Here is a 22,854-nt window from a genome sequence, read left to right as displayed (position 1 = left end):
GTGCTGTGATTCCCAAGTCCTCCTGCACTACCGGTCACCCCTGGAGCTCCGATCAGGTCGACGGCTGTGCTTGCCAACAGTGATGGCGCAAAACGACCCACCCCCTACCGCCTTCTTCGCACCACCCGCTCAGCCTGCTGGGCCTCACCACACCGTGAGTACCTCGCAACGAGACCCTCCAGTGTTTTCTGGCCTTCGCGGTGAGGACGTAGAAGAATGGCTCGACAGTTACGACCGTACCAGTGCTTGCAATTACTGGGATGAGGCACATAAGCTGCGCTACGTACCCTTTTATCTGAAGGAGGTTGCTAAGACGTGGTATCATAACCACGAACGCGACTTTCCTGATTGGTCAGCATTCACGGTGCAGCTGCGTCAAATATTCGGCACTTCTACAGGACGCTCTGAGGTAGCTAAACAGAAGCTCGCTACCCGCATCCAGGGGCCTGACGAATCGTACACATCGTACATTGAAGACGTTCTGGCCCTCTGCCGCCGCGCCCAAAAGGACATGCCGGAGGCCGATCGTATTCGGCAAGTAATGAAAGGCATCAACTCCGTCGCCTTTAATGCTCTTGTCATGCAGAGCCCGACAACAGTTCAGGACATTATTACCACCTGCCAGCGCCTGGACGCACTTTACTCAATGCGCCTTCCACACGCCTCCTATGACACTCGTCCTACTGGCGAGCATGAGCTGCGAGCTCTAATTCGCACCATAGTGAGAGAGGAACTTCACAGCCTTGTTCCTGCCAGCGCACCGACTTCACCTGCCCGCTCACCCCCTCCTAACCTGCGGGAAATTATAAAGGACGAATTGGCGTCGATGACGAGCGTCGCACGTGCCCCGCCTCCTGTGCCCTTACATGTGCCTACGTATGCCGAAGTCGTGTCACGGCCTCCTCCACCTACTCCACCTGTAACTACGGACGTCGTATACGACCATTTGGCCGCGATGGCAGCCAAGGCACCACCACAACCACACTTCCCTGCCTGGCGCCCTACGCGCCCCGTCTGTTACTACTGTGGCATAAGAGGACATATCTCCCGCTTTTGCCGTCGGCGCCAGCAAGATGAACGACGAGGTTATTCTTCGTACGAGAGTGACCGGGCTGCGAGGTCTGACCCCTACGTTCCAGGAACCTACATTCCCTCGTCACGACGTTCGCCTTCGCCTCCTTTGTCCCACGGTGAACCTCGTTCTTCCCGCTCACCCCGCCGTCGTTCACCATCGCCCTTCCGCCGTACTACTTCGCCTTTACGTTCTGCCCTGATGCCCCTCGACAGCCACTCGGAAAACTAGCAGCTGCAGTTTTTGGAGGAGAAACTGCCTGTCGTCGAAGTGTCCCAATTCCTCCTGCGCGCCCTGCAAATTTACTAACTGTTTGTGTAGAAGGCATTTCGGTTGACGCACTCGTGGACACTGGAGCAGCCATTTCGGTCATTGATCGCGAACTATGTCATCGTCTACGAAAAGTGCAAACTCCATATGTTGGTCCGGTGTTATGTGGTGCTAATGAAAATAGAATTTACCCTATTGGACAATGCACTGTTCGTGTTCTGATCGACGGAATTCGTCACCATATACAATTGGCTGTGCTTTCTTCATGTGCTCATCCGATTATATTGGGCTGGGACTTCCTGTCAGCCGCTTCCGCTGTCATTTCGTGTGGTCCGCCCGTTATTCGCATTACGGACACTGAAAATTCTAGTGCTTACGATTTTTCGTCGCCTCACCTTGTTGCAGCTGCAGACTTTGTACTGCCCCCGGCCCAAGAACGTATCCTCACCATTAGATCCAGCGATACCATTGACGGTGACGCAGTGGTTGTCCCCGATCAGCGCTGCATTTTCCGAGGAATCGCCATCGCATGTTGTCTAGTGCGGTTTTCGCGTGGTCATGCCAGTCTCACCGCCTACAACACGACAACAGAGCCACAACTACTGCCAGAGGGGTCCACTGTTGCCAGCCTTATCGACATAGCACCGGTATGTGTCGTCACTGTATCGTCTCCGCCGTCAGTCGCTAAGTGTACGCCACCAGGAGGCTCATCTAATGCGCTTAAAGCCACTTTGAGTCCATATCTCACTCCAACGCAAACTAATGACTTAATGGCCCTTTTAACAAAACACAAGACTTGTTTTGACGTTTGTTCGGATGGCTTAGGTCAAACTACGGTGACCTCTCATCACATCGCCACAGACGGTTCTCGTATTATCCGCCGTCGCCCTTACCGCGTGTCGTCTTCAGAACGCAAGGTCATCGAGGAACAAGTCAATGACATGCTCGCACGCAACGTTATCAGACCTTCCACAAGCCCTTGGTCTTCTCCTGTTGTCCTAGTTAAGAAAAGGGACGGATCAGTGCGATTTTGCGTTGATTACAGGGCACTAAACAAAATTACGCGCAAGGATGTATATCCTATGCCTCGAATTGACGATGCACTTGACACCTTACAGGGTGCAGAATATTTCTCAAGTCTCGACCTACGATCTGGGTATTGGCAGATCCCGATGCATGAGTCTGATAAAGAGAAGACAGCGTTTGCTACTCCTGATGGTCTCTTCGAATTCAATGTGATGCCTTTTGGGCTCTGCAATGCCCCAGCCACATTTGAGCGGATGATCGATACGGTGCTGCGTGGCCTAAAATGGAAGACCTGTCTTTGTTACCTGGATGACATCGTCATCTTTTCATCCAGCTTCTCGCAACACCTAGAACGTCTAGACGAGGTGCTCACATGTCTAGCCAAAGCCGGTCTCCAGCTAAATACCAAGAAGTGTCGGTTTGCGAGCCGCAGCATCAAAGTGTTAGGCCACGTTGTCAGCAAGCTTGGCATCGAACCTGATCCCGACAAAGTGGCCGCTGTGCTGCACTTTCCTAAGCCCACCACGCTCAAAGACCTTCGCAGCTTCCTCGGCTTAGCCTCTTACTTCCGCCGTTTTGTCCGTGATTTTGCCACTATCGCGGCTCCTCTTCACAAACTCCTGACCACAAGTGCATCATTTCTTTGGACAGATGACTGTGAAGCTGCTTTCCAGACCCTGAAGCGATGCCTCACGTCAGGGCCAGTTCTTCGCCATTTTGATCCCACAGCCCCTACTATATTACACACTGACGCAAGTGGGCACGGAATCGGCGCTGTTCTGCTGCAGCGTGACCAGGCTTCACAAGAGCAAGTCGTGGCTTACGCGAGCCGTACTCTCTCCCCAGCGGAACGCAATTACAGCATCACTGAACAGGAATGTCTCGCTATCGTATGGTCCGTGCAAAAATTTCGCCCCTATTTGTATGGCCGCCGCTTCACGATCGTCACGGATCATCATGCGCTCTGTTGGTTGTCATCATTAAAAAACTTGTCAGGACGCCTCGGTCGTTGGGTGCTCCGACTGCAGGAGTATGACTACAGTGTCACATACCGGTCGGGCCGCAAACACCAAGATGCCGACGCTTTGTCACGCTGTCCGCTGTTGCAAAATCATGACGCATCTACCTGCTGCGCAGCACCTCCCAGCCAAGAGACCACGCAGATGACCAGTCTTAGTCCCATCGAGCCCACTGCACCGGATGACTTCCTTCAATCCGCAGACCTCACCTCGCTCCAACGTGCAGACACATACTGCCGTACAATCATCGATCGGCTCACCGGCTCATCTCGTGCTCCCAACAGCCGCTTGCGACGACAACTCACGCGTTTCAAACTTCATGACGGAACGCTACTTCGACAAACTTACCATCCTCTCGGTAGCCGATGGGTCCCGGTCATACCTCGCTCACTTCGACTCCAAGTCTTAGAAGCCTTTCATGACGACCCGACGGCTGGCCACTTGGGTTTTCATAAAACCTACGATCGCATTAAGACTCGCTGCTTCTGGCCTGGCCTCTCCACTAGTGTTTCCAGGTACGTCACTTCCTGTTCATCATGTCAACACCGAAAACGTTCGACATCTCTTCCCGCCGGCCCTCTACAGCCTCTCCCGTGCCCATCCGCTCCCTTCGAGTTCGTCGGCATAGACTTATACGGACCCCTTCCGCTTACCGCCGCCGGTCACCGCTGGATTGTTACTGCCGTAGACCATCTTACTCGCTACGCTGAGACGGCAGCTCTTCCTACTGGAGCTGCCAGCGAAGTAGCCGACTTTGTTCTGCGTGACATTATCCTGCGCCACGGCGCCCCTCGTGTTCTCCTGAGTGACCGTGGCAAGACATTTCTTTCTCGTGTGCTCGCTGAAGTTTTACAGGCCTCTGACACAATCCATAAGACCACCTCGGCATATCATCCGCAAACCAATGGTCTTACTGAGCGTTTTCATAGAACTTTGTCAGACATGATCTCTATGTATGTCCAACCTGATCACAAGAACTGGGACACAATACTACCTTTCGTCACGTTTGCCTATAACACTGCCATACAACGCACTACAAGTTACAGCCCGTTTTTTCTTGTGTATGGCCGTGCACCATCTTTTGTTCTAGACACCAGCTTTTTGTCCACGCCTTCTGTCCCATCTGCGTCCCTTCCGGAAGAATTCGCTGCCCGTGTCAACCACTGCCGCACAATCGCCCGCGCCAACACCTCTACCACTCAGGCCCAGCGCAAAGTTCGTTGTGATGCGACACGTCGAGTTGTGTCATTCTACCCAGGCGACGAAGTGCTCCTCTGGACACCTGTTCGCACACCCGGCCTCTGTGAAAAATTCATTCACAGATACCTGGGTCCTTACACCGTGCTTGAACGAACATCGGCCGTAAATTATCGCGTCGCGCCGGTTACTTCGGCTTCTGATCGCCGTCGTCGCGGGACCGAGATCGTCCATGTGTCTCGCCTGAAACCTTATATCCAGCGCTCATACACTTACTAAATGAACGTCTTGCAGACCGCTTTCGTGTAGGGGGGAAATAGTGTGAGCGCTGATTGTGTTGCTCATCATTTTCACTTTCACCTGCGCATACAAAGCACCGTGATCATCATCATCGTAGCGGCTCGCTGCTTGTTCGGTTGCTGGCTCGCGCGTCTGGGTTGACAATAAAACGGTCGCTCCTTCGTACCTGACGTCGTCTCACAATATATATATATATATATATATATATATATATATATATATATATATATATATATATATATATATATATATATATATATATATATATATATATATATATATATATATATATATATATATATATTCTACTTTCGTTTTTTTCGCACTGTGCTTTTTTTTCCCACTTAAAATACCGTAACAACTGAATGTTGTATATTTTGTTTCTTCTCTCGTTAACATCATGTATGGGAGCCCTCCTGACAGTTTCAAACTTTGAGGCTCCTTGTGTGTATTACGAATACTGTACGCACTTTTCTGACCCGCCGCGGTGGTCTTGTGGCTAAGGTACTCGGCTGCTGACCCGCACGTCGCGGGTTCGAATCCCGGCTGCGGCGGCTGCATTTCCGATGGAGGCGGAAATGTTGTGGGCCCCTGTGCTCAGATTTGGGTGCACGTCAAAGAACCCCAGGTGTTCGAAATTTCCCGAGCCCTCCACTACGGCGTCTCTCATAATAATATGGTGGTTTTGGGACGTTAAACCCCACATATCAACCAATCAATCAATGTACGCACTTTTCTGTAAACTGACATCCTTGTTGAATAAACTTGAAAATTTTAAAAGGAACAACACATATGTAGCTTGCTCGGTGAGTTGGTTTATAATATTTTGGAAGAGCAAGCTAAGGAGCTGAACCTGACCGGACATCGAGCGAAATGTTTGTGGCGGAAAGTCCCCAAACCCATGTACCAGAAGCGCATTCATGAAAAATAGGCTGAGGCATTCCACAGCTGCACACCCAACACTACAAAGGAGAGAAGCGTGTCAAAATGGTACAGACAGCGAACTTCCAGGATTAACGCCAAGCGCACCCACTATCTGGCAACGCGAATCCTCTGTATAGTTGTTAGGACCACTGAAGGATCACTTATCCATGCATTCCACTTTGCCTTTTTTGTTTGTTTTTTTTGAGCTTCAAAATTTTCTCCTTCAATCTTTTTCTTCCGTTGCCGATGACACTGATATATTGGGGACGCAGAGACTAGCGAAGAAGTCAGTTTTGTGCCCGAAGAATGTTCACAGTGCATATAGGTGTTACTAGGCCTCGACTGGTCTGATCTCTGTAGACATGGGCGCATGACAAAGAAATTTCTTTCAAATCATTGAATGTCATTGGCAAACGAAAAAAAAAAAGATTGAACGCGTAATTCCTGAAGCCTTCGAAATAAAAACAGAGTGAAGTGTCATGTGTGAGTGACCCCTCAGCTTTTCTCGCAGATAAAGAACTCGTGGTATAGATAGCGGGTATACTTGGGATTGACATTTTGGTGTTCAACGAAAATTAGCTGCTTCATACCACCTTGAAACATTTGTTGGAAAAAAATGCACGGTTTATTGTGCAACTGTGGTTTATATAGCCTTTTCAAGCGTGTGCTTCTGGTTAATTTTTGTAGGCGCTTTCATTATTAACATTTAGTTTTAAGTCCAGCACTTGTGTTTCCTGGTTCCTACGCTGAATTCGTGTTTTTGGTTGGTTTTCTTCTTACGTGGATCGGTAAATATCATCCCTATTATCGTCATGTGGGCATTGCAACCACCGTTCCACCCGTCTTCATTTTCCCATATTTCACCATTGTGCACGCACAGAAATGGTCTTTATCAACGCGTGACGTGAACGAAAGATATGTTCCAATTAAAAGTCGGCAAACTTATCGATGAGCCTATCAGAGGAATCGCAAGACTTTATTGAGGCGGGAGTCAAAGTCTGAGAGAGTCCGGCTGAGTTATACTTAAGATAGAGAATTTATTTTCCTAATTATAAATCTGTCTGATTTCCCACACCCTTGGAACTCGTTCCAGTGAAGGTCTTCGATAAAAACTACTCGCTCATATCTTCGAATAAAAATGATCACCTTAACTTGAAGGCACGGGATGAACTTGCGACATAAATGCACCTCTGAGATGAGATATCAAGATTAAAATGCTAACGTGGCTTAGAAGCTAATGTATACTGCCTACTTCCAAGGTGCACAGCTATTTTTGAATTCGTTTGCAGTGTATTTTGTCATGAAGCTAATGCCGTTTGCCCCAGCATGATTTCACAATTTGAAGTTAGAATTTCCAACAAGACGTTAGAAGTTTCCCCTAAAAAAGCGTGATTTTCGGTAATCTTATAGTGATTTTATAAATCGCACTGGCTCCAAATTTAATGATAACAGGTAATGCGTTTATAGAGTACACCGTTCGCCGACTATGACAAAGTATAATGAGCAATTCAAGCTCAAGCGTGTTACAAAACTCGTATGACCTTTTCTCAGAGAAGAATACATATCGGAATAACTATAGAACAATCTGAATAATTATCCGCAACTTAAATATTATTTATGTAGTGTAATTCAAAATTGTACGAAATAAAAGAACATGGCTTTAAAAAGGCATGAAAGTGGGTTGTGCAGCATGTTGTGGAACATGTGCAACTCCCCGGAATTCGATTATGCAACATCGTGATTTACATTGAGTTTGATCTACAGTTGTGTACAAAACCAAAGGAGAATAAGCACTGTATTCCACCCTCATAAATCATGCCGCTTCCAAAACGACTGAGCAGCACGATTCGCGAGCATCGAGCGCCCCTTCGCTCTCTCCTGCATTGAACTTCTTGTCCTCAGACGACGCTTCCGTTTTTGTATGAATGAGTAAGGCGATTGGAAAATTATGGAGCGCAAAACAAAATATTCACGAGAACGAGAGAGACTGTACTTGCGCTTGTGAATGCCCTTTCAATTTATTGTTTTGCGCTAAAGAAGTTAACATCTCGAGAAATTTCAAGTTTTGCAAATGTATTGACAACACATGCTATCAGCTTCTACATCATTTCCTGCCATGTGATACGTTGAAAGCTTTCCGAGTGGATTCCAAGGACGAAGGGGGCAGGAATGAACGCACCGCTCCTGCCCTGCGTGACGCTTAGTCACTGGCAGGAACAATTTCCTTCAAACTGTAATGCTGTCGGATTTTCGTGACATTTTGCCAACAGGCCTGCAGTTCAGGACTCCCTATGAACACAACATAGCAGCGCCCTTTTTTTGTATATTTTCTTATTCAAAATCGTTTCCATTCATAGTCAGGATTGACACGCGGAAGCAATTTCGGTGGTTCCTCACCCGTCATTGTGTATGCCCAGTCCATTCTGCGAAAGGCTTGACAAAACAGGCTTTTCCCAGGCTGAAGTTACCTGAGCTTTTTGCGTTCTTTGTACGCTCTAAGGAATGCAGACAGGCTACTAAATGCAGCAATGAGCTCTGCTCTATGCGTTTAGGGCGTGCATTACAAATATTTGTAGTCTTTCAAAGGTGGGTATTTGGCAGAAGTGTGCTTGGTTGGATTAACAGAAAACTAAAAAAAAACACAGAAACTCCAGCCAATATTTATGTTGACAAACCGATATTTTGAAGTATGGTCTCTTTTTTGTTCAGGGATGAGATGGCCCGAGTTGTTTGCCACGACTCATTGCAACCCTGGAAGAAGAGGGAGAGCAGTGTCCCCAGTGGTGGGGTTGTTGTCTCCCACTGTCTGTTGACTGTGCCATGATTCAAAGGGAAGGGGCAGGCGAAGGTATCTTGCTGTTTAGAAGATCACCGCACCGTCGGGACTGGTATGGTGGCCAATCCCCTCACAATGATCTGCCTCTGCGCTCCGTTCACGGCTCATTTGCAGACTCGCTCACTGGATTTCGTGCCGACCAGTTGTGTCACCCAGAACATATTCAAAGTTAATTTGGAATCGCGTGTCGCCCTACAGCATACTAATTATGCCATCGTCATTTGGGTAAACAAACAACCCGCGTCCCGAGTTTTGTGTAGGCTGCTCCTGGCGAACCATTTCAAGGGAAAGAGGAGCAGGCTTGTAGGGGAATACAAAGGCTGGTGTTCGAGCTTCAGCAACATTTTTTGGAGGGGTCACGCATATTTACGACCCTGGAGGGGAGATCACAGCAGCGCCCACAAAGCCACAAAGTCGAAAAGACTTGTGGACATGGCGATTCACTTGCAGGTCGTTTTGTGCGTCAACCTGGCCAGCTAGCTTTGCACGATAACACAGGATTCCTTTCCTCCATGGGAAAACCCCTCTGGGTCCCGCCTCACTCGGCGCTCTGTGGAAACAAGGAAGCAAAATAAGAGGAAAAGAATGTCAGGGAGGTTAACCAGCCTATAGGCAGCTGGCTTGTTACCCTGCGCGTGGGAGGGGCATGAGGAGATGAAAGAAAAAGAGCAGAGAGGGAGAAGAGATAAACACAGCACATTCGGCAGCACCAAGATTTCAGCAATTAACATTGCTCGAGCAAACGAGCTTTGCAACTGTGGGTTGGAAAAAAAAAACGGCCTTTCTAGAATAAGTGCTCCTTCGCTCATAGAGTCCAAAAAGTAGGAACTATTTATGCCATGCAAGAGTCTTATCTCTAATCAAAGTGTGTTAGGGAGGGGGGGGGGGGACGTAGGGCGTAATGTTTGTCTGGAAGTGGAATTGTAAAAAAATGGCTGTCGCAAAGGCTTTACCAACGCTTCATTGCGAAAATGATCCTCTCTTTTCATCTTGCTGTGCTATCTTCATGACTTCTCATGACCCCCCCCCCCCCTTCCCTCTCGCTAAGCTTTGTTGTGCTCGCCAGCTGTGGTTTAGGCGAGTTTTAGCTAATCCTACCAGCCTCCCAGATCAGTTACTGCAAGCTTTCCCTGAAAATCAACCATACATGTACACAAATGTTTGGAATCACCTTTCCTGGGAAAGCATACAGAAATCTAAACAAACGTAATAACTCCAATCAAAATAACCAATAATCCGTGACCTTGGCACCAAGGGTTATTTACAAAGGGATTTATCTGTAGAGACCCCCCCCCCCCCCCCCGTAAAAGAAAAGAAGAGGAAAATGTGACAACAACTGCGCCGCAATAACGCCACGTGTCGATCCCCTACATTGTTGGCGCCAGCGAGGTTAAAAAGGCAGGAGTCGACGTTACCACAAGCCTTCCACCACCATCCACAGTTCAATATGCTGGCCGGAACACCTTGCACCTGCGGGAAGAGCCCAGGGCGTTGTGTGCAGGATCGATTGCGCTGGCTAAACCAAGAACTTCCAAAAACTTCCATGAAATTCCCCTTTGAATCCTGGCATAGTCAACAGACAGTGGGAGACAATAACCGCACCACTGGGGAGACTGCTCTCCCTCTATTTCCAGGGTTGCAACGAGTGGTGGCCAACAACTCGGGCCTTCTCATCCCTGAAGAAAAAAAGAGACCAGACTTCAAAACATCGGGTTTCTCAACATAAATATTGGCTTGAGTTTCTGTTTTTTTTTTCAAATTTCTGTTATCCCAACCAAGCTCACTTCTGCCAAATACTCACATTTGAAAGAATACAGATATTTGTGTTGCACGCCCTAAATCATTCTTGGGCAGTAACTAGTTACTAGTAACGCGTTACCGGTAACTGGTTACTTTTTTGTGTAACTTGTAGTTTTAACTAGTTACTTTTAATTTATATAAACTTGTAACTGTAACATTGTTACTTTTTTACTGAGTAACTGTAACGTAAAATACAGTTACTTTTGTTTTTGTAAAAAATTATCCAAGAGCCACACTCGTTAGAGGCCAACAATAAACGCTTTTCATTTTTCGAACTTTTTTTTTACAACATCCTCTCCACCTTTTGACTTTACACGGCTCCTATCACAGTTTAAGGGCACAGATCGCTTAAAGGAATATCCTCCCTGCACAAGACCAAGTTTGGACTTTACTTGTATACTACATGTCTAAAGGGAAACATATTTTACAAATACCTGTCTGCCTGGCTGGTTTGAAGGGCAGTGTGTCTGGAGGGTATGTTTATTCGTAAAACTACATGTCGTAAATCAGACATGTTGCCACTGCATACCGTGCCAAGTTCAAGTGCCACCCTCCCTGTTTTTTTTTTTTTGGGGGGGGGGGGGGCAAGGTGAATATCTATATATCCTTTTTGTCCCTTGAGCTCCTGTCGCTTTTCTTGTTATGCGGGTGGAGTATTTCTTGGTCTGAGGCTTCCAGCAAGTCGCGTTTGACAGGAGGCTAGAAAACAGAAGCATAAAACTGCTGAAACCCCGAAGCTATCATTTAAAACGTGTTGGTAGCTAATTGTGAAAGCTCTACTTCGAGTTAAAGAGGCTTTTGACGAATTTTATTGAGGGAACAGAAGTAGAGGGGCAGGGTTGTGAGGGGTGGGGGCAGAGCACTGACAGCAGGACCACTCACCCCTCCAATGGAATGCGGGGCACTCCCAGAGGGCAGGTGAATAAGGTGATGAGTGGGGAGACCATGTGGTCAAAACATTCGAAGCCCTGGCATATTCTCTGTGGGGCAGCAGCAAAATACACGTAAAACCTGTCAGCCACACGCTCTTTGTTATCCTAATACCTAGCATGTTTGTGCAACGACACTTTCAGCAGGCGCCCAGCTGTTATCGTAGCAACCCGAACAAAACAGTGGTGTCAAAGTGCACATGGCTGCTACCATATCCGCCACTATTGCCGGCTGAAGATAAATTCCGAGACTGTGACATTCAAGGGCCACGTGACTTGTTGAACTGCACCTACTCTGCTTTTCAGGCGAGAGCGCTACAAACTGCGCCTGGATTCTCTCAGCGATGCAAAAGCACTCTCGCCCTACCAATGGATGACAGTGCTCCTCCACCTGTTCGACCACTGAAACACGCCAGCTCGGAAGAGAGCACTTTCAGCGTGCTTTTGAGTGCTCCTGCTCTCCCAATGGAATTCGCCATCAGAGGCTTAGAAGCGGTTTGTGTGCACAGGGCATGTAAAGCTCTCCGAACAGGGTCTGATACACCTTGAAGAATCTGGGGAATAGACCCAATGGACGTCCTCTTCACTCGTTACACCCGTTTCCCTCAGCATGCACGTCTCCATGCACTTCTTCTCGGTATCGTCACAATAAATGTCCTGCAGTCGTTCCAGTGCATCAACCACGTGTTCCCCTGCATATGACGTTCATTGTGTGTATTCGCTATGTCCAAGGTGTATCAGATCCTGTTCGGATAGTTAAGCATCTCTGGACATACCAACAGTTTTTAAGCCCTGTCGTCAAGGCACGCGAAACTGAAGAACCGCACACCTGCAGATGATCGGTCCACACGCCTACACACCTGCAGTCAATGCGGTAATTGTGAAGAGACTTCGGCGAAATGGGCAGTAAATGGGCACTAATTGATGAGGAAGGGCGCGAAAGCAAACGTTAGTTAAGTCACCCATTCAATGCATTTGTAGACGGAGCTTGTTGAACACAGCATGACAATAGGGAACTTTGCTATTAATAGTTCAGATGGAGTAAATCATGACAATCATGAATTCACCCGGATTTTGGAATATCGGACCGGTCCAAACGTCTATGAAAGCGCCGCATCTGCGATGGCCGACTACTGGTGCCACAAGACGCTGGTACGTCCTTATAAACATAGCTAGATGCACCGCAGAAAAACGTTGCCGCAGAGAAGCCAGGCACAGCACTACTCCTCCTGTTTGGAAGCCATGCCTGTCGACTCGGAGCAGCAGTTGCCTTGGCCTTCCTACCGCGAATATTTTTCCGTGTTGAAGACGACGGCGGCAAATATTGCGGTGTTGTGCAGCATTAGCAGAAAACAGTACTCTACTAGCGAGACGTCTTCGTCAAACCTGCGGAAACATCTAGAGGTAAGTTTCAGCATTATAAATGTCGAGATTTCGGTTTTGTGCGTATGTTTCACTGTACGTAATCAATTATGCCGATCAAGTTGAAATTACTGTACTGAACCTAAACTTTCGTTGTGCGCAGAAAAAAAAAAAAACATCCGACTGCACTGAAGGAGTTCGACTCCAAGAAGAGAAAAGCCGAGCATGGTCCCACTGTGGCAGACAAAAGACACGCGGGCGGTAGCTCGACGCAGACCCTGGTGTCCTGTCTTGCAGCAACAACTAGTCGACCCAAGGCTCTATCACAAAGTCGCTTAGACAGGTTAATTGTGAACTTCGTAGTCTCCGACATGCAGTGCTTTTCAGTCGTTGAAAATGAACAGTTCCGGTGCTTGATTAATGCACTGCATCCATCGGCAACGGTGATGAACAGGAAGTCATTGGCCAATCAGATCGACATCCTCTACAGGGAGCAAAAAGCGTCCCTCATCACCACCTTGGAGAAGGCATCGACGGTCTGCTGCAGAGCTGACTGCTGGACAACCTCAAACAGGTGAGGCTCTTAGTGTAGGCTATAAACAGCACGCGGCACGTTTGCTTTTCGCAAGGTCCTAATTTGCGAGGTCTCTCGATCTCATAAAACAACGTAAGATTCGTTCAGAGATTTTGTCACCCCGTGGATATGGGTGCATTACATGTCACAGGTTGCCGCGAAATGTACTCGCGAAATATTTGCTGAACTGTGTCGCTTCGTGAAATTTGCAAAATGTGGAGCCCGGGAAAACAGTCATTTATAATATGTTTCGTAAGCGAAATAAGCAAATTGTGTAAATACAATTAAAAGTTTTAAGCAGGCGAGGAAGCATAGTATGCATCTTATGTGGCACAAGGTTTTGTGGTAAACAAAAAAAAGAAAGAAAAAAGAAGACACATGAATCCGAGTAAATCAAGGCTCAAGAAGTGGATCTAGCTTAAACGCTTATTATGGAAAGCATTGCTGACCTTCCTATCTAGTCAAGACAGCGCCTGCAACGCAATGCAGCTAAGATATTTGCGTCCGCGTAATTGGTGCGGTAGTAGCAAACTTGTGGAGGTCCCTTCCTCCATTCTAATGACCAGACTGATATCGCTAGTTTTAAGATTGACTATTCTCTTTTTCTTCTTCAATTTCCATAGAAGCTTCCTGGGTGTGACGCTTGACTACATAGATGAAGAGTCTTTGGAAAGAAGATCCGCAGCGCTTGTGTACAGAGGCTCTCAGGTCATCACACTTACGACGTAATCGCGACAGCGCTCCACGCAGTATTTGTGAAGTACAAGATTCTGCACAAGATATGCGTCGTCATCACGGACAATGTTTCGAACTCTGTGAAAGCCTTCAGGTAGGTTAAAAGGCTGCTTATGTTTTAATCTCATTGTGTACACCGAGGTTGCCTATGTTTATTATCTTATCCCCCCCCCCCCCCCAAAAAAAAAAACTAATTTAAGCTGCAATTAGACTTCAGCTGCGTTCTTTTTTTATGATCGCAATAAATTAATGAGCCTGGCACTCTGCAATCGCTGATCTCACTGACTATGGAGAGTTGCGCGCATGCCCTCAACTGTTGCATATTAAGGCACATTTTGTAACCCTATAATTTACGACAAGCTTCTGCATATCCTTCGCAAGTCTTAATATCAGGAATCAAAACACAAATACGTTCTACAGAGATATTGTACAAAGCCCTGAGACTAGAAAAGACGAGAGGCAAATGCAATGCACACACAACAGAAACTTTACGCTTTGTGTCGTCCCTCGTATTTTTAAAAGACCTGGATTTCTGTTTTTATAAGATATTTGCAATTTTTCTAAACCCCATTATTGTGCTATATTACATATCAAGGCTACTGATCATCGGTGTTATGCAATATTTTTTTTTCTGTAAGATGCGTAACACAGATGTAAACCGCCACAAAAACGTGCGGAGTACGAAACTTCCGAGGAAGCTATATTCCAGCTTTGTCTGAGAACATAACCTGCAAATAGACGTTCCGGCCTGTAGTATAGTCCTTGCGAGCTACACAGCTACCAGCTATTTAAGAAGCGCCACGTGCTAACAGAGCAGAAATTCGCATTTGCAGTAGAGCATACGCTCCGCAAACTTTTGGGTGCATTTGTACGTCTGCTTGGGCATAGTCGTCGCGTTTATCTTTAATTGTTAATGGATATTGACCTTCACTCCTTTCTTGCTTTTTCTAACAGTTTGGTTGTTAAAGGAGTGCTCTGTCCTGTCCCGTATTTTTTCATGTGACCGTTGGCACTTTTATTTCATACTGTCTAACAAATTAGCCAATCAAATTATATGGATGCTGTATAAAAATGGTGAGCCTCTACCAGCTCATTTCCATGCTATTTTGTTGGGAATTTCCATTTTTCGGGACACAGGGTCTTTGGAGAAGCTGAACAGGACGAAAATTTTGTGGCAAATAACATCAAGGTACTGGACAGTGGCTCGAACAATGATTCCTCTCAAGATATCCACTTGTCACGGCACAGAAGGTGTGCCGCGCGCATCCTAAACCTCGTCGCTCCCGTAGATGCCGAAAATTCCGGCAACAACGGGACCTACCGCGAAATGGTGAGGACCGTTTTCTCAAAACTGAAGACTCTTTGAAGGAAACAAAGCCAGTCTGTGCAGGCAGCCGACGCAATAAAGGCTGCCTTGGCAAGGCATCTCCCTGTGCCGGATGCAACGCGATGGGATTAGTTGTTCAACGCCATGAAGTACGTAAACGAAGTACCGAAAGGGAAGATGGACTCAACGTTCGACGCATTCTCGTTGCCACGATTGAAGCATGAGAAATCTATGTTCATTGATAAATGCTGCAAGGTATGTTTCGATTATTTGTTTAACATGATGCAGTGCATTGACTATATCTTTTCTAGGCGATGTACGCTGTGGCAAAGGCGCTGGATATACTACAAGGGGAACAATATATGTACATGGGCGTCCTGCAGCCAACACTTCAATCTCTACTGCGGTATCAGCGATCCCTCCCGCCGCCTAAGTACTGCACACCCCATGCTAGCAGTCTTCAGGACGCAGTCAAGAAAAGGTGAGAGCAATTTCCTGTGCCTATCTCCTTGTCGTCCTATCTCATCGCGTGCTCTCGCAGGGGTGCATATGCATTCGTATCACGGATTGTCCGTGGTACGAATGAAAGTGAAATGTTTCCAACAGGGCCAAACATTGTTTCTGTAACCTTTTTCAGTACAGGTTTTCTGGAGTTTTGGAGGATGCCGATCTGGCCCTGGCAGCAGCAGTACATCCAAAGTTTTTCTGGATGACTGAAACGCGGAAAGCAGGGACGTTACGACTTCTTGAGGAAGAGTGTCATGCTCTAGAAGCAATTTTCAATGAAAATGCAGCCACCAGCGAAGGAACCGACGAAGACGACGTGTTTTTTCAGTTGCCTCATTCCTCCCTTTCATGCTCCGAGGTGCAACAATGGCTCAGTGATCCCGGATCTGACATCAGCGAGCTGGCGAAGTACCCTAAGACAAAGAAGATTTTCATTCAGCGAAATACGGGAATTTCGTCCAGTACACCGGCTGAACGGCTATTCAGCAAAGGACGCCACATTTTGTCCATCAAGAGGGGAAAGTTCTCTGATGAAAACTTTGAAAAGCAACTCATTCTAAAGTGTAACGAATTTTGCAAGTAAAATTCCTTGTCACCAAGTGTGCATAAACTGCATAAACAGCAACAACAACAACAACAAAACTGATGTGACAAAGTGAGCCTTACAGAACGTTTGATTATATTGGCCGAGTTTTAGGTTTTTTTTTCGTCTAGGGTTTCACAACATGCAACTTTCATTACCTGCATGCCTTCCTACGCCATTATTCTTTCAAATCTATCAATTGTTTTGTAATCAATTACTTATTTTGCACAGTAACGGAAAAACAACGACGTTACTTTTCCACTGTAACTGTAACAAGTTACCATTACAAAATCAGTAACTGTAACAGAGTTACTTTTTTGCCTTCAGTAACTGTAACTGTAACACTGTTACTTCTTACTGGTAACGTGCCCATGACTGCCTTAAACCCGTAGAGTAGAGCTCATTGCTGCGTTTAGTAGCCTGTCTGCATTCCTTAGGGCGTACAAAGAACGCAAAAAGCTCAGGTAACTTCAGCCTGGGAAAAGCCTGGGTCGTCAAGCTTTTCGCAGAATGGACTGGGCGAACACAATGACGGGTGAGTAACAGCCGAAATTGCTTACGCGTGTCAAACCTGACTATGAATGGAACGGAGTTTGAATAAGAAAAATGTGTGGATAGGGAGCTCTGAACTGGAGGCGTGCTGGCAAAATATCACGAAAATCTGACAGCATTACAGTTTGAAGGAAATTGTTCTTGCCAGTGACTAATTGTCACGCAGGGCAGGAGCGGTGTGTTCATTCCTGCCCCCTTCGTCCTTGGAATCCACTCGGAAAGCTTTCAACGTATCACATGGCAGGAAATGATATAGAAGCTGATAGCATGTGTTGTCACTACATTTGCAAAACTTGAAATTTCTCGAGATGTTAACTTCTTTAGCGCTTTCCAATGGAGGCGGAAATGTTGTAGGCCCGTGTACTCAGATTTGGGTGCACGTTAAAGAACCCCAGGTGGTCGAAATGTCCGGAGCCCTCCACTACGGCGTCTCTCATAATCAAATAGTGGTTTTGAGACGTTAAACCCCACAAATCAATCAACTTCTTTAGCGCAAAACAATACAGTGAAAGTGCATTCACAAGCGCCCGTCCAGTTTCTCTCGTTCTCGTGAATATTTTGTTTTGCGCTTCATAATTTTCCAATCGCCACACTCATTCATGCAAAAACGGAAGCGTCGTCTGAGGACAAGAAGTTCAATGCAGGAGAGAGCGAAGGGGCGCTCGATGCTCGCGAATCGTGCTGCTCAGTCGTTTTGGAAGCGGCATGATTTATGAAGGTGGAATACAGTGCTTATTCTCCTTTGGTTTTGTACACAACTGTAGATCAAACTCAATGTAAATCACGATGTTGCATAATCGAATTCCGGGGAGTTCCACATGTGCCAGAACATGCTGCACAACCCACTTTCATGCCTTTTTAAAGCCATGTTCATTTATTTCGTACAATTGTGAATTACACTAGATAAATAATATTGAAGTTGCGGATAATTATTCAGATTTTTCTATAGTTATTCCGATATGTATTCTTCTCTGAGAAAAGGTCATACGAGTTTTGTAACACGCTTGAGCTTGAATTGCTCATTATACTTTGTCATAGTCGGCGAACGGTGTACTCTATAAACGCATTACCTGTTATCATTAAATTTGGAGCCAGTGCGATTTATAAAATCACTATAAGATTACCGAAAATCACGTTTTTTTAGGGGAAACTTCTAACGTCTTGTTGGAAATTCCAACTTCAAATTGTGAAATCATGCTGGGGCAAACGGCATTAGCTTCATGACAAAATACACTGCAAACGAATTCAAAAATAGCTGTGCACCTTGGAAGTAGGCAGTATACATTAGCTTCTAAGCCACGTTAGCATTTTAATCTTGATATCTCATCTCAGAGGTGCATTCATGTCGCAAGTTCATCCCGTGCCTTCAAGTTAAGGTGATCATTTTTATTCGAAGATATGAGCGAGTAGTTTTTATCGAAGACCTTCACTGGAACGAGTTCCAAGGGTGTGGGGAATCAGACAGATTTACAATTAGGAAAATAAATTCTCTATCTTAAGTATAACTCAGCCGGACTCTCTCAGACTTTGACTCACGCCTCAATCAAAGTCTTGCAATTCCTCTGATAGGCTCATCGATAAGTTTGCCGACTTTTAATTGGAACATATCTTTCGTTCACGTCACGCGTTGATAAAGACCATTTCTGTGCGTGCACAATGGTGAATTATGGGAAAATGAGGACGGGTGGAACGGTGGTTGCAATGCCCACATGTCGATAATAGGGATGATCTTTACAGATCTACGTCGGAAGAAAGCAACGAAAAACACGTATGCAGGGTAGGAACCAGGAAAGACAAGTGCTGGACTTAAAACTAAATGTTATTAAAGAAAGCGCCTACAAAAATTAACCAGAAGCACATGCTTGAAAAGGCGATCTAAACCACAGTTGCACAATTAACCGTGCATTTTTTTCCCAACAAATATTTCAAGGTGGTATGAAGCAGCTAATTTTCATGGAACACCAAAATGTCAATGCCAAGTATACCCGCTATCTATACCACGAGTTCTTTATTTGTGATAAAAGCTGAGGGGTCACTCACACATGACACTTCACTCTGTTTTTATTTCGAAGGCTTCGGGAGTTTCGCGTTCAATCTTTTTTTTTTCGTTTGCCAATGACATTCAATGATTTGAATAAAATTTCTTTGTCATGCGGCCGTGTCTACAGAGATCAGACCAGTCGAGGCCTAGTGACAGCGATATGGAGTGTGAACATCCGTCAGGCACAAAACTGACTTCTTCACAATAGCTCTACAATATATATATATATATATATATATATATATATATATATATATATATATATATATATATATATATATATATATATATATATATATATATATATATATATATATATATGGTGGGGTGATATTCAATGGATCCGGTGGAAAATGCAGTATAAAAAGAGGTCGACAAACGTGCGAAAAAACACTAGTTTTACTAACGTTTCGGCAGGTGGTCCTGCCTTCGTCGGAGTGAATGGTTACACATGGCACACAGGGCACATATATAAGCCGCTTCCTTGCGTATCACACGGCTAAGTCATTATCAGTAGTATAGGAAACAAGATTATATATCACCAAAGGTACGTGGCTATAGTGTATATACAGCTGAAAACGCGTATCATTATACAATAGTGAATTGGCACGTGTTAGGTACACTACAACTTGTATGGAATGAAACAGGTCAGCAAAATAACAAACTGCGCACGCAGTAGCTCACTTGGTCATACGTTCTGCGGGATAAACACAGCCTAAAAACATTCAGTAAGCCTTTAAAAAAGAAAAAGAAGTCTAGAGAGATAAACAAAATCACAAAGCAGGCAGAGCAAAATGAATGCGAGTAAATGGTGAAGCGACAAAGGCCACCTACATTATGTAGGTAATATTTGACAATAGGCCAACATCGTGCGAAGAATATACACTTGTCAGTAAAAAAAAAAAAGAAAGACGATTTACTAAGGCAATATGCAAGTAAGCGTACCCGGGCTCTCGTTCATGCCGGCAGATAGTGTTTTGAATTTATGAATTAAAAATGACTCTTTTACTTCGCGTTCATGGTGTGATTTAAAACCCGATTCCAGTATTGTAGCTATCATGTTGCTGAATGAATGACCTGCCTCGGTGACATGCCTTGAAATCGGTAAGTTAGGAAGGGCATGCACATGAGCTTTATGATTATTGAAACGGTATCGAAAAGCAGTTTCAGTATGACCTATGTATTGTACATTACAGATTGAGCATTCTAGCAAATATACGACATTTGCAGTATCACAAGTAAAACTGCCCTTAATTTTGAACTTGAAGTTCGTCGCAGTACTGGCTGCCAGTGTTGTTGTCGTCATGTGTGCACACACTTTACAGCGGGGCTTTTTACAAGGACGGCAACCAAGCGCCTGGTCGTTATTGCTCTGTCTGGTTTTAGAGGAAGTTAATAAATCTCGCAAATTTCTGCCTCGTCTGTACACAACACGTAGTGGTTCTGGAAACGCTTTTGCAAGGCGTTCGCTCTGCATAAGTATGTTGTGGTGTTTACGGAAAATTGATGCTACGTTAGGTGCCGATGCGTTATGGGTTAAAACCAGGTTAACCTGTGAATGGCTTTTAGGATTTTTCTTGGGGATGCAGAGTGCTGTACGGTCTTGTGCGTCGGCACGCCTTACTGCGTCATCGACTAACTTGGGCGGATATTTCTGTTTAAGAAGTGCAGTGCGTAGCTGGTTACAGTTATTATCAAAGTCAGATTGCTCAGAGCAAATTCGCTTAAAGCGTAAGGCCTGGCTGTAAGGTATGCTGGATTTGCAGTGCTTTTTGTGGCTGCTTTGAAAGTGTAAATACCTCTGTCTATCAGTCGGCTTGCGGTACAGTTTAGTGCTCAATTTTGCATTATCGAGACAAACGGTTACATCGAGAAAGTTAATGGTCTCTGGTGAATATGTGTGCGAAAAGGATATCGAAGGGTGAGCATTATTAAAGTCCGAAATAAAAGACAAAAGTTCCTCCTCTCCATGTGGCCAAATCATGAAAATGTCGTCAATAAATCTTTTATAATAAAAAGGTTTTAGCGAACGACCCAACAAGAATTTGTTCTCAAGGGATCCCATAAATATATTTGCATAGCTTGGCCCGATCTTAGTACCCATAGACGTACCACTTACTTGAACATAATGCACTCCATTGAATTCAAAGTTGTTGTACTGAAGAATCATTTCAAGCAGTATAGCTATAGTTGAGCTATCAATGGACTTGTCGAGAGCGGAGTGATCGTAAGCCTCAACCACGGACCTTATACCATCCAAGTGCGGTATGCTTGTGTAGAGAGACGCAACATCGAGAGTTACAAGAAGAGCGTTGTTAGGTATAATAAGGTTGGCAATATCAGAAAGGAAGTCGTTAGTATCTCGCAGAAATGACTGGAACGTAGGGGGTATCTGGTTTATCAGGCTATCTACGTAACGCGACAAGTTTTCTGTCACGGTACCTATGCCGGAAACAATTGGGCGACCAGGATTGTTGTGTTTATGGATTTTCGGCAACAAATAGAACCTACCAGCTGCCGGACTAAGAGGGATTAGAGAAGCTGCCCTATCATTTAGTTTTTTCTCCTTTATTAGTTTTCTTATTGTGCCGTCTAATATCGCTTTATAATCCTCAGTCGGATCGGCCTCGAGTCGCTTATAAAACGACCTATCATCAAGCTGACTGTTCGCTTCAGCAATATATTTGGTCGTGTCCATGACAACGATGGCACCTCCTTTGTCCGCAGGTTTTATTGTGATGTCGGTGCGTTTGCCAAGGTTTGCTATAGCTTTTCTTTCTAGGGTCGATAGGTTTCGACGAAAATACTGGGGTTCATTATACGCTTGAATGATATCTCGCTGCACTGCTTTAATAAATATGTCCAAGTGTTTGTCACGTTGTGACCCCGGTGTCCAACGTTTAGCCGAGGGTAAAGCGGTTGGATCGTCGGCTGGAGTCGGCTGATCGAAGAAATATTCGCGTAGTCTCATATTTCGTGCGAAGTTGTCTAAATCTTTGTATAACTGAAATTCATTATAGTTACCACTTGCTGGACAGAAGCTTAAACCACGGGATAAAAGACTGAGTTCTTCTTTAGATAAGATAGCAGTTGAAATATTAATAATGTTGTCGGGTGCAGGTTTACATGTTCTTTCCTTGGCCGAAGATGGAGGCGTTGAGTTTCGAAGTTTTACACCATCTCTGAGCATTTTTTTGCGTTTTTGTGCGTTAAGCTTGGAACGTTTCTTTTGCTCATATGCTCTTAGGGACGATGATTCCTCTGGAGAAAGGCTAAACTGATCGAGTAGTTGGCGCTCCCTGTTTATCAGCGATTTCACGGAAGATCGATAATGGTTTAATACAATGTGTACTAGCTCAAGTGAGGCGTTCTTTAGGGTGTCAAACCACTTGCTCGCGTTGCACTTCGATAGCTTTGATGTTGCTGGCTGTAGACAGAGACTTAAACCTCTAGGCGGAATGGAAGCCGCTAAATATGCTTCTAGAGTAGACACATGTAGCTCGTAACGGATACGTTTCTCGACAGACTTCCTAATTATTTGAAACTGCTTAGAACACTTTGAACTCAGGATACTATTCGACAATGAGTGTTGCAGTCAATTATTCGGTTTTCGTTTTAAAACGTCTGAATATTTGCGTCGAAGTGAATATTTGCGTCGAATATTCGCCCCAGCACCTTCGGGGGCTTACCCCACAAAGAAGCCACCGGACTACGCCAGAAACCGCCAAGACCCGCAAAAGGCAACCTGGGGCTATCCGGCCGACCAAAAGTATCCAAGATCATGCAAGTTCTTCTCGCAA

General features: G+C 45.4%; 2 protein-coding genes across 2 annotated transcripts; both read left to right on the top strand.

Annotated features, from left to right (window-relative positions):
* Positions 1-12,561: 12,561 nt before the first annotated feature.
* On the top strand, positions 12,562-13,313 carry LOC142764760 (uncharacterized). The gene is made up of 2 exons (XM_075865283.1): positions 12,562-12,775; positions 12,904-13,313. The coding sequence occupies exons 1-2, from the start codon at positions 12,616-12,618 to the stop codon at positions 13,311-13,313; spliced, it is 570 nt and encodes a 189-aa protein (XP_075721398.1). The 5' UTR covers positions 12,562-12,615.
* Positions 13,314-15,211: 1,898 nt separating this feature from the next.
* LOC142764759 (uncharacterized) lies at positions 15,212-16,633 on the top strand. The gene is made up of 2 exons (XM_075865282.1): positions 15,212-15,852; positions 16,014-16,633. The coding sequence occupies exons 1-2, from the start codon at positions 15,686-15,688 to the stop codon at positions 16,459-16,461; spliced, it is 615 nt and encodes a 204-aa protein (XP_075721397.1). The 5' UTR covers positions 15,212-15,685; the 3' UTR covers positions 16,462-16,633.
* Positions 16,634-22,854: the final 6,221 nt, after the last annotated feature.

The sequence above is a fragment of the Rhipicephalus microplus genome, chromosome 6 (genome assembly GCF_043290135.1).
Source record: "Rhipicephalus microplus isolate Deutch F79 chromosome 6, USDA_Rmic, whole genome shotgun sequence".
Lineage (NCBI taxonomy): Eukaryota > Metazoa > Arthropoda > Arachnida > Ixodida > Ixodidae > Rhipicephalus > Rhipicephalus microplus.
This window is presented reverse-complemented; position numbering and strand designations above follow the sequence as displayed.